Source organism: Musa acuminata, chromosome BXJ1-9 (genome assembly GCF_036884655.1).
Source record: "Musa acuminata AAA Group cultivar baxijiao chromosome BXJ1-9, Cavendish_Baxijiao_AAA, whole genome shotgun sequence".
Lineage (NCBI taxonomy): Eukaryota > Viridiplantae > Streptophyta > Magnoliopsida > Zingiberales > Musaceae > Musa > Musa acuminata.
In genome coordinates, this window is record NC_088335.1 from 20,165,505 (window position 1) to 20,181,393 (window position 15,889).

The following is a 15,889-nucleotide window of genomic DNA, read 5'->3' on the forward strand; positions in this document are numbered from 1 at the left end:
AGAATGGAATTAGATGAATATTACGAGTGTTTGACATATTTCAACATAAAATATGATAAAAGTTTAATTTGATAAATTTGTCTTAAATTTAGTTCTAAATATTTTAGAAAATCTTATAATATCTGTGATAATTTATGGTGAAAGAATGAGTAACAATGTTTTTGAATTTTATAATAGTAATTTGTGATGGTTCACTGCATTTAAAAAAAAAACTTTATAACTGGTTTTAGAAAATAAATTATAATAATTTTGAATTAAGCAATAGGATTTTTGATTTAATAATCAAGAACTTCATAAACCAAAACCGTTGTAGCACTAATAAAAAATAATATGATATTGAAACAGTTTAACTTAAATTAGACTACAATGAGAAACCCTCCTTTTTTAAGATATATTCATTTTTTATACAAGAAAAAAATTCTCTTTGGAAAATATGAAAATGAGAGATATGATCTCGAAAAATAAAAAAATAAGAGGATTTTCCTAGAAAATCACCCTAATATTTTTGTCACAAAATAATCATACCAAAATAATACAACCATGTTTGTCATCAACCGCATCAATCAAACTGAACAACGGGCAGCGTGACTTACCCTGTTGAACGATGTCTTCACAACCCCTGCAGCCTAGTGATCAAGAAAAGGACATGCGCGTGCCGAGGACGGAATCCCACACAGCAAAACAGAGTGCCGGGGGAATTCCAGTGAACCCCATCAACGGCCGTTGGCACGCGAGCAACCACCCCAACATCCTCCGCCGCGGCCATCCTCTCCTTGCGTGACGCCCATCATTCGGTCCAATAACCGGAGGCTCAATCTAGAATGGGGAAAGAAAACTGTTCATGCCTTGTCCTCCCACCACTCGACATCATCCTCATCCGGCGGCTGCGATCTGCCAACGATCCGCCCACAACACCACTTTTCCTGCTCCATGAGTAACTACCCCGAATTCTACCCGTCTGATAGCCGGAGAAACAACCATTTTCTCGTGGGTCCCGCATGCAAATCGGCGCAGAAGCGGGCGTGGTCGGGAACGGGTAGGGACAGCGAAGGTGCACGTTGGAGCTCAAACAACAATCCGCCTCTTCGGCTTGTTAATTTATCCGATTTCTTATTCCTTTCTTCTGTCCGCTAAAAAAGGTTTGGCATTTCGCAAGCCATCGTTGGATCTCGTCTTCTCCTCTTCCCCCCAAAGCCACTGCTGTGGACTTTCAAGCCTCTCTTCTTCTTCTTCTTCTTCTTCTTTGTTTAGTCTATCAAGCAAGCCTTCCGAGGTCTCTCTCTTTTGTAGTGTTGCTTCCCAAACCCTAAGCCCCTCCAAACTGGCGAATTTGCAGGACGAATGGAGGCTAATGAGAATCCAGATCCCAGATCGCTTACGGACGCCAAATCGCGCGAGGTTCCTCGTCGGGTGCTCGGCGAACGGAGGACCGAGTTCGTGAGGATCATCGTGCAGTGCCTCTACTCCCTCGGGTACCGCCGAGCCGCCGCGACGCTGGAATCGGAGTCCGGGGTCTCGCTTGACTCGCCGGAGTACACCGCGCTTTTCCTTGACGTCATGGCGGGCCGGTGGGACGACTGCATCGCCACGATCGAGTCTATCGAGGATATGGATTGCGGAGCCAGGGCCGCTGCGGCTTTTCTGGTGTGGAAGGAGCACTTCTTGGAACTCTTGGGGTTGAAGGATGGGTTCTTGATGGCTAGGGACGTGCTGTCGGAGCGGATTGCGCCGCTGGATATGGACCGGCAGAGGGTTCATGGGCTGGCAAGGTTGCTCATTTCGTCGGAGGGTATTGTTAATGTGGAGGACCGGGTCCGCAGGAGATTGGGGTTGCTGCTGGATTTGGTTGAGGTACTGCCGCCGTGGGTGCGGGTGCCTAGTGCCAGGTTGGAGCATCTCGTGGAGATGACTGTTCTCAAGCAGATTGCGTCCTGCTTTTACCACAACTCTCCTGGCGAGGTAACTCTGTATGAGGATCACAAATGCAGCCAAGAACAAATCCCTTCCAAGTGCAGCCAGGTTGCTTGTATCCCTTTTACTATAATCCGTCATGTTGAAGAGCTATCTTTTAAGACTTGTTATAACTGGAGTTCATTTTTTTTTATGTAATGTGCCTAAGTATTTGCTTCACTCATAAATTGGGTATGCTTGAAGGCCAAACGCATTCCACTTGCAGGAAATGGAAACGATACTCTGAATTTGGTAGGGAACTTGTTACATGAGGCAATCACCCTTGTTAATGTTATACCAATGACTGCTGACAACTGTTTCAGTTTCCACCAGAACCTTTAATTTCTGTGACACTTCAGTTAATCCGGCATAACTTATTCGATGAGCTGATCGTGTTAGTTTGACTAAGAAAACATATCCACTAAATGCTGAATGAGGTTGAATACAGACGATTGACTGCAACTAGCTGAAAATAATAATACAGCCACATTAGTGGCATTATGATTTGTGTAGCTAGTTTCCTTCTCCATTCCTTTGGAATTATTTTAAGTTATTTTAGATTGAAAAGAAGCTACAGAGTTCTTCATGGAAGCCATCCTTATGAGAAGAGTTTAAAATCTTTGGTTCAGTGCCAATGCCGATCAATAGTTGGACCAGAACGCATTGACATAGTGACACCCGATATATGTCAGTACATACTGGAGGGGAGAGAGAGAGGAGTGGAGGAGGAGGAGGAGGAGGCAAAAGAAGAACAAGTTGAAAAGAAGTCATAAGAGGAGGGGGGGGCAGATAAGGAAAAGGAAAAGACAAAGGAGGAAGTAATAGAAGAAAAGATGGACTAGTAGGAGGAATAGGAAGAGGCAAAGGATGAGGAGAAAGCAAAGGCGGAGGCAGCAGGGAAAAGATGGACTAGCAGGAGGAGGAGGAGGAATAGGAAGAGGCAAAGGATGAAGAGAAAGCGAAGGAGGAGGAGGTGGCAGAGGAAAAGGCATATCACTAAGAGGAAGGAATGGTGATGTAGACGAGGTGGTGAAGGCGACAACAGTGTGCTACGGGACAGAGGATGTGGCAGCAATGATGCAACGATGTGACAGCGAAGCGGAGGAGGCGACAAATGAGGGGGGAAAGAGAGATCAAGTGAGAGGAGAAAGATCATGTAAGAAAGAGAGAGAATGCCAGAATCAAAGAATAAAAATAATAGCCATTGCTCATTTGTTAAAAACTACAAAGAAAGATTATAGAGACTGAGTGATTAACTTACTACCTGGTTCCAGACTGTTCACCACAGGGTAAGCCTGGTACTGTGAACTGACTGTGTGGTATCGCCCATGTTGGTACCAAACGACTGAAATCAGCTGTTCTACACTCTGGTTGGCTATTGGATCAGTATATATATATACTCGTACTAATCAATACAAGTGGCATATGTTACCTTGCTTATGGGCACCATGAATCACAATAGTCATCTTTATGGAAGTCATCATTATAGATGCTGAAGTCCATCATGGTGTTGTTGATATATATATATATATATATATATATATATATATATATATATATATATATATATATATATTCATCTCAAATTATTGGTGTTAATCATTTTTTAGTAGTCATAGTGCGACTATTTTGTTAGAAAATTTATGTTCAATCTGAACTAGCCCTTATGAGAATGAGCGAAAACATTGGTACGATAGTTCTAGAAATAATCTTTGAAATAGACTCTTTGATTTCAATTATGAACCTAGTAAACAATTTTACATACGAATAGTGCATTTTACATTTACTATTTTACCTTCGATTTGCTCATTATCAATTAGATTGTTATTTTATATAATGTGGTAAAGGTTGGGGATCGTTTTAGTTCTAATTTGTAGTTTGTACTGTAGGGCCTTTTGTTTGTTTGCAAATTTGATATGTTTGAAGGAGAGTTTAGTTATGTTAACTTGCAACGATGGATATAGCACTATGAATTTACAAAACATGCCACATGAGTTGGTCTCATTAAAATGGTTAAAAAATTTTCCCTGCAAGGTTAAATATATACAATTGTTTACAAGTAGCTCATTCAGTTTACTCTAGAATTGCAATAATAAGGAGCATAATTAACTGTTTACAACTAACTTCGAGATCCAAGAGTTTCTTCAGGAATTTAAACTGAGATTCAGGATTTAGAATATCCTCGGATTTGTTTGATATATAAAGGATAGTTCTGAACAGATCTTTTTAAGATAAGCAAGTGATTATTTGTTTTGGTGGCAAATGATCAATCTTTCATTTGCTGACACATATGAGAGAGAAGAATTTCTCTAAATTTTTTATTGTTGTGAACTTGCTCATACTCCACTTTATACTTTGTTTCTTGGTACAATTATCATGGAGTCTAAGGAGGCCTTTTAGAGTTGTTTCTATTCTATTCTTAGTTCTGATGCCTACTGATGAGATGCCTATCTACATCAAAAGATGGTATAGCATGGAAAGTTATGCCTTGCATTTTATATCATGCAAAAGAAAATACCATATCAGATTTTTTTTATGCACAAATGTTTTGCAATTAGTATTAGAGTGGTCATGGAGCCAATGTACTTGTATTTTGGTTGTTAAATATTCATTCCTGGGTCAACCTGAGCACATTTTCATTTTGGGAAAGAAATCAAGTTCCTTCTTCCCCTTGGTGAGAACCATTATGCTGTTTTCAATATCAAGGAAATAATTGATTTCTTATATAACTCACCTTTTTTTAGAGTATTTTTGAAGGAAAGAAAGTCTGTTCTTCTTATGATTGTAAATTTTAACTTTGCAAGACTAGAAGAAAGAATACATTCTGTCATTCTTGTAACAGTTTAATATCTTTTGATAAGTTTGAAACAGGTGTATTACATTTTCCATATGTGCAGATATTATATGACCACAAAAATGAAGTTTGGTTTGTTCAGTTTTCACATAACGGGGATTACTTGGCATCGTCCTCTCGTGATTGCACTGCCATCATATGGGCGGTATGACTTTGCAACTAGTATGTAACAAATACTATAGTGCTTTCCCTTACAATCTTTTATTATCTGTATTTAGTGATAGATTGTTAGGATTCTTGAATTGTTTGTGTTGTATTAGTTTTACTTGGTAAGAAAAAGATTATTTCGTAGAAACTTATGCACAATAGAAACTATGTAGGTTCAAAAAAAAAAAAGATCAGCTCATTCAAGTTTATGTTACTGGAGTCTAGCTAATCCAATTATACTTCTTGATTTTTTTTCAACCTTAACAGATATTGTTTAGTTATGTTTCTGTAAAATTATTCAAGGATCATATTGAGCATGACCCCTAACATCAGATGCAGCTGCAGGTACTGTTATGTAATATGCACACATACGCGAGGCTGGTTTCATCTGTGTATTAAAGTGTCTAATCATCCTTTAAGAGGGAAAGTATATTGAGGGGCCGCATAAAATATTTGGAACTAAATTTAATAACTATGCTAATATTTAGATTGGAGACCATGTTAACTAAATCTAGTAAAATTTAACAAAATTTTTTTCTGATAACTTTATAAAACTGACTTCTTATAGATTTAATATTTTTATTATTTAGATGGAAGGCAGCGGCTTCTCATTTGGTTTGTCTTGATGAAATAGTCTCTAACTTGTGTGCTATATTTAATTAGTTTGTTCAAGTGCAACGAATCTCATGAAAAATTGTCTTCAATAGTTATTTAGCATTTGAAGGTGCTCTGTAAATTTGATTTTATATGAATGGTTTTTTATCATAGACAAAGGTTTAAAAGGAAATAGCATTGGTGATAACAAAGAACAAATATTTGATTTTTTTTCATTTTTCAACAAATTATAGGTGAACAAAGATGACAGTATATCATTAAGGCATGTTCTGGAGGGCCACATGAAACCTATATCTTTTCTAGCATGGAGCCCAAATGATAGAATGTTACTTACTTGTGGTAATGGAGAAGCCCTAAAGTTATGGGATGTTTGTGATGGCATGTGCAAATTCACATTTACTGGTGGAGCAAATCGTATCATCAGCTCATGTGCATGGTTTCCAGAATCTGAGAAGATAGTTTGTGGCAGCTGGGAGCCTGATAATCGAATCTTCACATGTGATTTAGAGGGAAATGAGCTGGAAGTTTGGGAGGGAGAGAGGATGCCAAAAGTTACTGATCTTGCTGTGACACCTGATGGGCGGTGTTTGATCAGTATATGCTCCAACAAAGAAATTTTAATACGTGATTTCCATAGAGGAAATGAATGGAAAATACACGAAGAACACTCTATAACCTCACTCTCTCTTTCAAGTGATGGACAGTTTTTGATTGTCAATTTAAACAGTGAGGAGATCCATTTATGGAATATTAATGTGAGCTCAAGCTTGCCAGATAAATTTAGAGGGCACAAGCAGGGAAAGTATGTAATTCGGTCATGTTTTGGTGGATCAAATTCTTTATTCATTGCCAGTGGTAGTGAGGATTCACAGGTGATGTTTCTTTTAACATTATTGTTCTTTTAAATTTTAATGCTTGCATCAGTTATTTTTCTCATTAGTGCAACCATATTTTTAATATATATGGATGTTAATATGTTTTGTTATCCTACTGTACCTTTTAGGTTGTTATGCCATTTTAATTTGCATTAGTTTTGTACAGAATACTAATAATGAATCTTGAACTATTGGTTCTTCTTGGTGGTGACCTAGATTTATGTTTATAATTCTTCTTTTAGTTTCTTAATGGCAATGCTAATATTCTAGCTCCCAAGTTTATATAGATTTAATGCAAATTTTGTAGGGAAGAGTTTATGAAGCTTGATAGCTCTCTAAGCAGTGCCTAAAGCATAGAAAGAGACCTTTAAAAGAGTTTCTAAAAATATTAGATATTTTTAATGTGCGAACTTGTAGAACCTAATATACTTGTTTTCAGATTTTTTTAATGCCCCACTGCATGTGCACTTGCTATATTTATTATTCATTCAAGACTAATTTCATATTACAGTTCAACTTTATTACTGCTCTGATCATATTTTTATTATATATCTTGAGATAAGAGTTGATGTTTATGGTTGGATATAAATCTAGAACTGAATCTTGGGAGTTGCATCCTTTCCTTTTGTTTCTTGATAAGATTATTGGCTGTTCCATGTTTTTTTTATCATGTTTTAATTTGCATACTTGGTTGGAAACATTTTCTGCTAGTAAACTTTTTTAACAGGAACATGTACAGGCAGCATAGTTGATATTTGCTGTTTTCCAATCTTTAGTATGAGTTAATGCTTACCTGACCTGTAAAAATGGTTCTTGCATATGTTAATGTTTCTTGCTGCTGCTGATATTTGCCACATGTTTTTTTTTCTGTGGCAGTGCAGCATAACAAAGTTATGTACTTCTGTACTGTCTACTGTATGCCTCTCAGCCACATGTATGATATTAAGAAGCACACAAACTGCCCTGATTATAGAGATGCTTCGGCATGGGTATGGTACTGTACCACTGTTGAGTGACGTGTAGCACGAGTTACCTAGATCATTGTTCTTGCCATGGTTCCAAATAATACTTGGACCAGTGTATGCTGAGCAGTATTTGATGCTAGCTCGATGGTGAACTGGCACATGAATCAGCCCTTTTCGGATGGTCCTGAACTCCTGATCAACCCTTTTCGAGTGGTTTAGTGAAGGTCAGCTTTTTTTCTATTTAGGATTATCACATCGCCTCTTTCTCAATCTTTCTCACGTAAGGTTTGTTCGTCAATCTCTCTCACATTATCCCTCCTCCTTAGACACCCACAGCCCATTGCCACCAATCAGCCGCTCGGGCCCCCACATTGGTCCACCTGCGTCTGACTTCGATTACAAAACCGGCAGTTTCGATTCCAAGGTTTTGGGAGTCGGATTCGAGTAGCTCTGATTCTACATTTTTATTTTAAAAAAATTTAATTTGTAATTAAAAATAATTTTAAGTAACAAAAGGATCATAATTTTATTTTAAAATTTTGATTAAAGTGCCACTTTGAAAATCGGATTTATTTCTATACACATAATAACATAAAAATAGATAAAAAAATAAAAACATCAATCATTACTAGTGTTGGATTTCCTGATCATTCCTTTCATTGATAGATCAAATAAGTCTTTATTGTCTTTGTGTATGATCACTTGGCTCCGTTGCTCCTCCTTGGTCTAGTAATAAACACATGCTTAGGCTACACATAATAACATAAAAGTAGATAAAAAAAATAAAAACATCAATCATTGCTAGTCTCGAATGTCTTGATTATTCCTTTCGTTGATAGATCAAATAAGTCTTCATTGTCTTCATGGATGATCACTTGGCTTCATTGCTCCTCCTTGGTCCAATAATAAATGCATGCTTAGGCGTTAGCTGATTCAGGGCTCATACTTGAATGAGTATAATCCAGGATACGCCCCTCGTGTTGAAAGCTTGCTCCGCAGCTATCGTTGACATCAGATTTGCTAATATTTGTCTTGCAATGATGGCTAAAATTTGGAAGGTTGTTGAATGGTGTACCCACCATTGAAAAGTGGAAATCCTACCTATAGTGCTATTACCAAACTCAAAAGAATTTATTATATTAGTATCAAGTTGGGAATTCGAGCTTGATTATTTACTTGGATTCTTTTATCTTTGCAATAATAATTTCTCCCCTCTACTAATTCTACTACTTTAATTACTAACTTGATCCATAGATTGAGAAGATTGGGAGGTAGCTTGTTGTCTATTATAAGTTGCACTATAATGGTCATATAAGTTTATGATATTTTTTTTTAACTTTTCATCATTTTTTTCACCAATATTGAGATCTAAATATAAACGATCAAATAAATTCTTAAATAATCATGCAAACCATCGACTCTACGAGGATCAAAACAAAAGCAACATGGAAAATAGGTAGAATATCTAGAAAATAATGTACCAATTTAGTTTTCATTGTCATAATGGTCATTTTCAATTCAAATTATTTTTGAAAATAATGCTGACAAATTATTGTATTTTTAATCCATAATGCATAAGCTAATTTTAGAGAGAGAAGCTTTGCTATAGTTTTTTCCTCCTTCATGGCTATTTGTGGTTCATCATTGACGGCAAAGCATTACCCCACTTATGGTGCTCAGAAGCACAGGCTATCACCACTCTCTCAAGGGCGTTAAGAGTCATTAAGAAATTTGCCTCGTCTTTTGACTTGGCAATACATAGTCCTAACATAGAGGACTCGTCAAGAGGGCAAGCATCTCCTTTTGCATCCTCTTCAGTTGCAATCTTTTGTGCGGAGAGATCTGTGGTGTTACATATGGACAACCATCATCCTGCGGATGTTGCATCACATCCAACGGTGTCGCCTCCCCCTACAAATCTTGACCTACTTGCGGTTAGAAGTCCGATCGCTTCTTCCCACATCAACATCCCTTCCACGATGTGCTCTTCTTCCTTACTAGAGCTTTCCTTTAGTGTTGGAGCCTTGTCGACGGCTGACGCGGGAGTCTTGATAAATCTCGACGTTTCAAGCATGATCTCCTCCACAATCTTGTGCATGATTGCTCCTCCTAAGTCATGCGTGTTTCCTTCCTCGGAGACGGGTGCGTTACCACCCTCAAATTCCATAATTGACGTGAACCCTTCTCTCGTTGACCAATCCACAGTGTCAAAAGTCTAGCATGGGTCCCCTCCTCTCCTCCAATCAACAAGTTCAAGCGAATGATGGTGTGGCATCGAATGCTTCCCCCTTGGATCCTAATATTGTTGCGAAGTGTTCACTCGTTGCACATGGGATGAAGGGTGTTAAGGTGGCCTAGACCTCTTTCAATATTGCCCATCTTACAAAAAGGGCTAGTATGCTCAGGAATAAGCCTTCGAGTTCTTTTTTTGCATCTTTATCTTGCGCTAAAAACTACTCTCTTCTACGAGGAACCAATATTCTCAAATGAAGGCACTCTTAAAATTAAAGCGATCGAGGAGGAAATACTCAAAGGAGAGGAGTACGGAAAGAACTCTTTGATTGGATACTTTGTTAGTTCACGATCATCATTTCATGTTGTCAGAAGCCGAGTAAATACTATCTGGAACCTATTGGATCCCTTGATGTCTTCTCTTTGGAAGTGGGTTTCTTTCTATCAATATTTAGCAATAAGGAAGATCTCACAAGAGTCAGAGTTCGGACTAACATTCACAATAAACTCATTCTTCGTCCTTGGGATCATGACACTCGTTTGGAGAAAATCAATTTTTTGAATTATTCCTCTTTGGGTGAAATTCTACAATCTCACCCTTTTCATATGGACTCTCAAATTTCTCAATTCTATTATTAGTGGCATTGCCAAACACCTATTTATAGATTAACTAATAAGCAATATTACAAGCTTGTAATATGAAAAGGGGGAAGCTTGTGACATGAAAAGGGGTTTGCCAATGCCACTAGCAATGAAACTGAGAAATTTGAGAGTCCACTTGAAAAGGGGGAGGTTGTAGAGTTTTACCCAAAAAGGAATAGCAAATTATCAATTTTCTCCAAACGAGTATCATGGTCCCAGGGATGAAGAATAAGGAGTCTATTGTGAATGTACCATGGTTCAGACTTCATAACTTTGGTGAGATCCTCTTGATTGCTAAATCTGAATATAAAGAAGCCTACTTCCTAGGAGAAGACATCAAGAGATCTAACTATTTCTCGATAGTATTTACTTAACTTCTTATAACATGAAAGGGTGGACATGAACCAACAAATTAATCGATTAGAGAGTTCTTCAAGTACTCTTCTCCCTTAAGTATTTCCTCCTAAATCGTTTTAATTTTAAGAGTGCATTCATTTGATAATATAGGTTCCTAGTGGAAGAGTGTAGTTTTTAGCGCAAGATAAAGATTGCAAACAAAGAACTCCAAGGCTTATTCTCGGGCATACTAGTCTTTTTTACAAGAGGAATGATATTGGAAGAGGTCTTGGCCACCTAAACACCCCGTATCCCATGTGCAATAGGTGAACAACTTCATAGCAACATTAGGATCCAAGGGGGAAGCATTCGGTGCCACATTAACATTCTCTTGAACTTGGTGATTGAAGGGGGGGAGGGGACCTACGCTAGACTTTTGACACTATAGATCAGTCAGCAGGGGAAAGGATCCATATCACGTGTGGAATTCGGGGGTGGTAACGCACCCGTCTCCAAGGAAATGCATGCAATCTAGGGAGAGCAATCGCTCATGAGATTAAGGAGGAGATCATGCTTGAAATGTCGAGATTCATTGGGATTACTAATCTGTTGATCGTCGGCGAGGCTCCAACACCAAATGAAAGCTCTAGCAAGGAAAAAGAGCATATCGTGGGAGGGATGTCGATGTGGGAAGAAGCAATTAGACTTCTAATCATGACCAGATCAGGATTTATAGGGGGAGGCAACACCATTGGATGCAATGCAGGTTGTCCACACGTAACATCGTCGTTCCCTTCGTGGAAGAGATCACGAGTGAAGAGGATGCTCAAGGAGAAGCTTGCCCTCCGAGGAGTTCTCTATGTTAGGACTATGCATCGCTATGTGAGGAGACGAGTTAGGTTTCTCAATGATGACTCTTGACGCCCTCAAGAGAGTGGGTGCAGCCTGGCCTTTTGTAGCACCATAAGCGGGGCAAGGCTTTGTTGGTAGTGATGAACCGCTGACGGCTATGAAGGTGGTAGAACACCCTAACAGAGCTTCTCTCTCTAAAATCAGCTTGCACAACTATGGATAAAAAATACAATAGTTTGTCGGCATTATTTGAAAGGGCAAATTTATCCTTTTTTTCCTATTTTTATATTTTAAATTATAAAATAACCAAATGCCCCTTTAAATAGTGTTTATTTGGTTATTAGAAGGGGCAAATTAGTCACTTGCCCTTGATGCTTCTAACAGTTGGTGTTGGGCCTTAGCCTGATCCGTTGGGTCGCCAAAACATTCGATCAACGGTCAATTTTGATCGTTGGCCATTTTTTTCTTTTTGTAATTGTTTAGGCTAACTGCTAAGCCGGTTTGGTTTGGGTTACAAGCCGATTCGGTCCAGGTTCAAGTTGAATTGGCACTAGGTCTTTAGGCATGACCATGGTTTGGTTCGACCTAGAATCGAACTAGATTGGATTCGGCTTGGCAGTATGTCAATTCGGAATGTAATCAAAACCGAAGCCCTATTCGATTTCGGTTCGGTCCTAATTCAAACCGAACCGGGAGCAAGTCTACTAGGCTTGACTAAAGTTCACTTCAAATTGGAATTGAACCGGAACCCAACCTGGTTAGAATCAGAATTGAATTAGCCTAGCAGTTTATTGGTTCGGAACCAAACTAGAATCAGGCTTGGGCGGTTTGGTTTTGGTTCCAACTGCACAGATTTGGAATCGAAACCTTTCCAATTACTAAATAGCAGCTAGTTGGGGGGTATTTTGGGAAGAAACAATCTCAAAATATCTATAAATACCTCCTAAGCTTCTCATTCCTTCTCACTCCAATTCATTAAGCAATCATAATACTCTCATAAGGTCTCTAAGTGCAATATTCTTTGCAATAGCATTCTCTCCCTCTCCTAAGTTCTCTTTATAATTTTAATGGCAAGTGGAAGCTCAACGCACTGGCCTCAACATTCATGCATGAGGATAACTTCTAAAGCTTGGTTGTGCCTACTCAAGAAAGCCAACACTTCCTCGTAGAGCCAAATGAAGTCGATAAATTCTGATGGCTCATGCAAGTGATTTGCAACTACTATTAGATTTTTCAAATTTAAAGGAGGTGAATATGAAACATTTAGAATGATCTTAAGGACTAAGGGAAGGGGAGCAAGCATAAACAAGGTCCCTCTTTGGATTTTTTTTTTATTACTTCACTTTGGAGCATGAGATACCTACATGATAACTTGATAAGTAGCATGATGGAGTTTCTATTAACTGTTAGAAAATGGTGTCATTTCCTCCGCTGTATTAGGAATAAATGGAACTCTTACAACATTTTGGGGAGTCATTTACATACATACAAAAATGAAGGTTAAAGGTTATAGTCTTTTGCTGTGCCCCTTTAGCTGAGATATTGTAACATGGTACATATTACACGTCCCATATATCATATTGGTGTGTTAATTTAACATGCTAGAATAATCCATGTCATGGATTCAGGCCTTGTATCTATTGGATATCCATCTGTATGGTATGTACAAGGTGTGTATTGTGGCAACTAGCAACACCTAAATTAATGATATATATTCTAGACTAAGAAGCACAGACACGTTAATTTGGTGGGCATATCCGTGTTGGACACAGATATGCCACCGACATGGCCAGACACGTGTTTGTTATTTATTTATTTATTTTAATTTTGGACATGCATATTCGTGTCAGGATAACTCTCTCCCATTGGTCCACGCCCTTCCTCATCTCTCTCGCATCCTTCCTCGCTCACATGATGTGCATGCGAGCCTACGGTATCGAGGTAGCAACTTTATGCTAGGCCCATGTCCCTTCGAGGGTGATGGAGAAAATGACCGCATTGTCATTAGGTCTAGTGGAGTCACATTGTCGAGGTAAGTATTTTTTTTATTTTATTCGTAATCGGTGCAAGGGGTAAGAGACTTGGATTAGTTCAATGGATGAGGGTCCACATGGGGTCCATTTGATGGTCAAAGGCGAGTGGTGGGTTTAGGCAATGATTAGCATGTTAACATTTCTTCTCCCTTCTTCCTGAATTGCAATTCAAGGAAAGAGCAAGATGTCAAGCGTGGGAGAGAAAGATGTGAAGCGTGATAATTCATCGATTTGCTACATTAGTCTCTAGAAAAGTTAGGAATACTAGCATTTTATGTATACTAGATGTTATTTACACACCAAGAACAACACTCCAAGTGACATAGCAGTACGAAAGCTCAAGAGAAATTGTTATTTACATACCAAGAACAACACACCAAGTGACTTAATAGTACAAAACCTCAAGAGAAATTATAGCTGGAATATGTATATATATAGCCTATAAGCTTGGAGCACTGGGAATAGTGGTCTAGAGCTTGCATGGGAGTAGAGGCATGAAATCTTGGGAGTTTGAAGATTTCTTACGGAACCTAGAGATTACGTTAAATTGCGACCCTTAGTCACCGATAGCAGAATGCGAATCCTATAACAGGATTAGAATGCCAGTGGTAATAAGGGATTCTAGGCTTCCAACGGTAGAAATCGTAATATCTGTTCACATTGTTGAGTCTATAAAATTTAAGTATAAATACTACAAAACTTATGTTAATCGAATATTAGTGTTAATCGAATAATATATATATATATATATATATATTAAAAAATATGTGTCCTAATTTTTTTTAAAATGACGTGTCGCTGTGTCTGTGCTTAGATTCTAGATTGTCACATACATGGGCATATAGATTTGTAAGGAGGATTTTTCTGTTTACGTTTAAATAGAATGACCAATCATGCTAATGCAATATAAAGTCCCTTGGACAGTCTCTTTTTCTATTGTTATGGTAGCTGTTCTTTTAGTGGTTCTTAAATGGAAAAAATCAGATCTCTTAACCTAAATGTAAAAAAGAAAAAGATCAGAAGAAATTTGCAAATATTAATTAGCAATTAGTTGTAGTAAGGCACAATAATGAGAATAATAAGGTTCCTGCCCTTAAAAAAGAGGTATAATTGGTCATCAACAAAAAGAAAGAAAAACCCAACAGATTTCAAGCTTTAATTTGAGGCAACGATTTAATTATTGGAGAAATATGATATACAAAATCAGATTTGCATCACTTCTTTGATGTCAATGTAGTTGTAATTTTGCTCTACATCACACATACTGCATGTTTCGATTCCTTGGAACATGGTCTTTAAGACATCTGGTTCATGTATGTTCTTGCAACACTAAACAGATATTTCTTTCTTTCCTTTTTTGTGTGTAGTAATAACATATCCAAGATTATGCTAGAACTTGAAGCTAAAGAAATCGGACAATGTACATTAAGATCTAAAGCTCTTTCTGTGTTAATGGTACACACCTATTCAGTGCAGTATGCAGTATTTTTTTATTTTCATCTGTGGGGCTTGATTATTAAGATGAAGTGGATACAATATTCTTGTCTGGTTACAAAATTTGATGGACTGAATGTTACCATACCAATTATCAGCTGAAAACAGATTGGTTTGTTGCCATTAAAAAAAGTACAATATGTGGAGATGAAACATGATCATATAAGGATCAATTGCTTCTTGAAAGCACAACTAAAGTTGTCTACTTTTTGGAAATGTTTATTTTTTGGTTTAAATCAATGCAAGAGTTATTTGTAAGGTTAGACTGATTAAAAAGCTGGAGTCATGATCGTTTTATGTTTCATCATTGAGATTGAAGGTTATATGAAGGTTTTATGTTTCTTGATTTGTTTTGACATGAATGCATCTTCTTCAGATCTATATATGGCAGCGACACCGTGAAACGCCGATAAAGATCCTAACTGGCCATTCGATGACTGTGAACTGCGTGAGCTGGAACCCTGCAAAGCCTCGTATGCTGGCATCAGCAAGCGATGACCGCACAGTTCGAATATGGATGGCTAACGTAAATAACAACACTAAGTTTCATATGTGACTGAGACCTACTACATCCTTTTCTGCTTCCTTTTTCATCTGTAAATAGATGTACATCATAATTGTAATTTGTGTCTTTCGATCTAACATTGTTTTTGCGCAGATTTTCCAATAATTCAAGCCTTTGTCAGAGAAATTGTTGTTTGTATAATAATGAGACCCGAATCTCTCTGAATATTTTTTAGCTTGGTACGGGAGGTTAGGATGATCAAGATCCAATGGGCATTTTGTTAATGGTACTATAGGTAATGGTACTATTAAGATCAAGGTTTTTTATTTCGTATCGGATCTATCGAGCTTTGTTTTTTATGGTATGGTATGAGCATATTGAGCAATACA

At 37.8% G+C, this 15,889-nt stretch overlaps 1 protein-coding gene across 1 annotated transcript; it reads left to right on the forward strand.

Annotated features, from left to right (window-relative positions):
* Positions 1 to 1,120: 1,120 nt before the first annotated feature.
* LOC103973665 (WD repeat-containing protein WDS homolog) lies at positions 1,121 to 15,686 on the forward strand. The gene is made up of 4 exons (XM_009388297.3): positions 1,121 to 2,019; positions 4,848 to 4,949; positions 5,800 to 6,438; positions 15,372 to 15,686. The coding sequence occupies exons 1-4, from the start codon at positions 1,342 to 1,344 to the stop codon at positions 15,549 to 15,551; spliced, it is 1,599 nt and encodes a 532-aa protein (XP_009386572.2). The 5' UTR covers positions 1,121 to 1,341; the 3' UTR covers positions 15,552 to 15,686.
* Positions 15,687 to 15,889: the final 203 nt, after the last annotated feature.

Bases quoted from the DNA above. Each gene is read 5' to 3' on its own strand.
- LOC103973665 (XM_009388297.3), top strand. From the start codon at position 1,342: ATGGAGGCTAATGAGAATCCAGATCCCAGATCGCTTACGGACGCCAAA. The intron at 4,950-5,799 runs GTATGACTTTGC...AACAAATTATAG, and splicing joins GCACTGCCATCATATGGGCG to GTGAACAAAGATGACAGTAT. The intron at 6,439-15,371 runs GTGATGTTTCTT...CATCTTCTTCAG, and splicing joins GTGGTAGTGAGGATTCACAG to ATCTATATATGGCAGCGACA.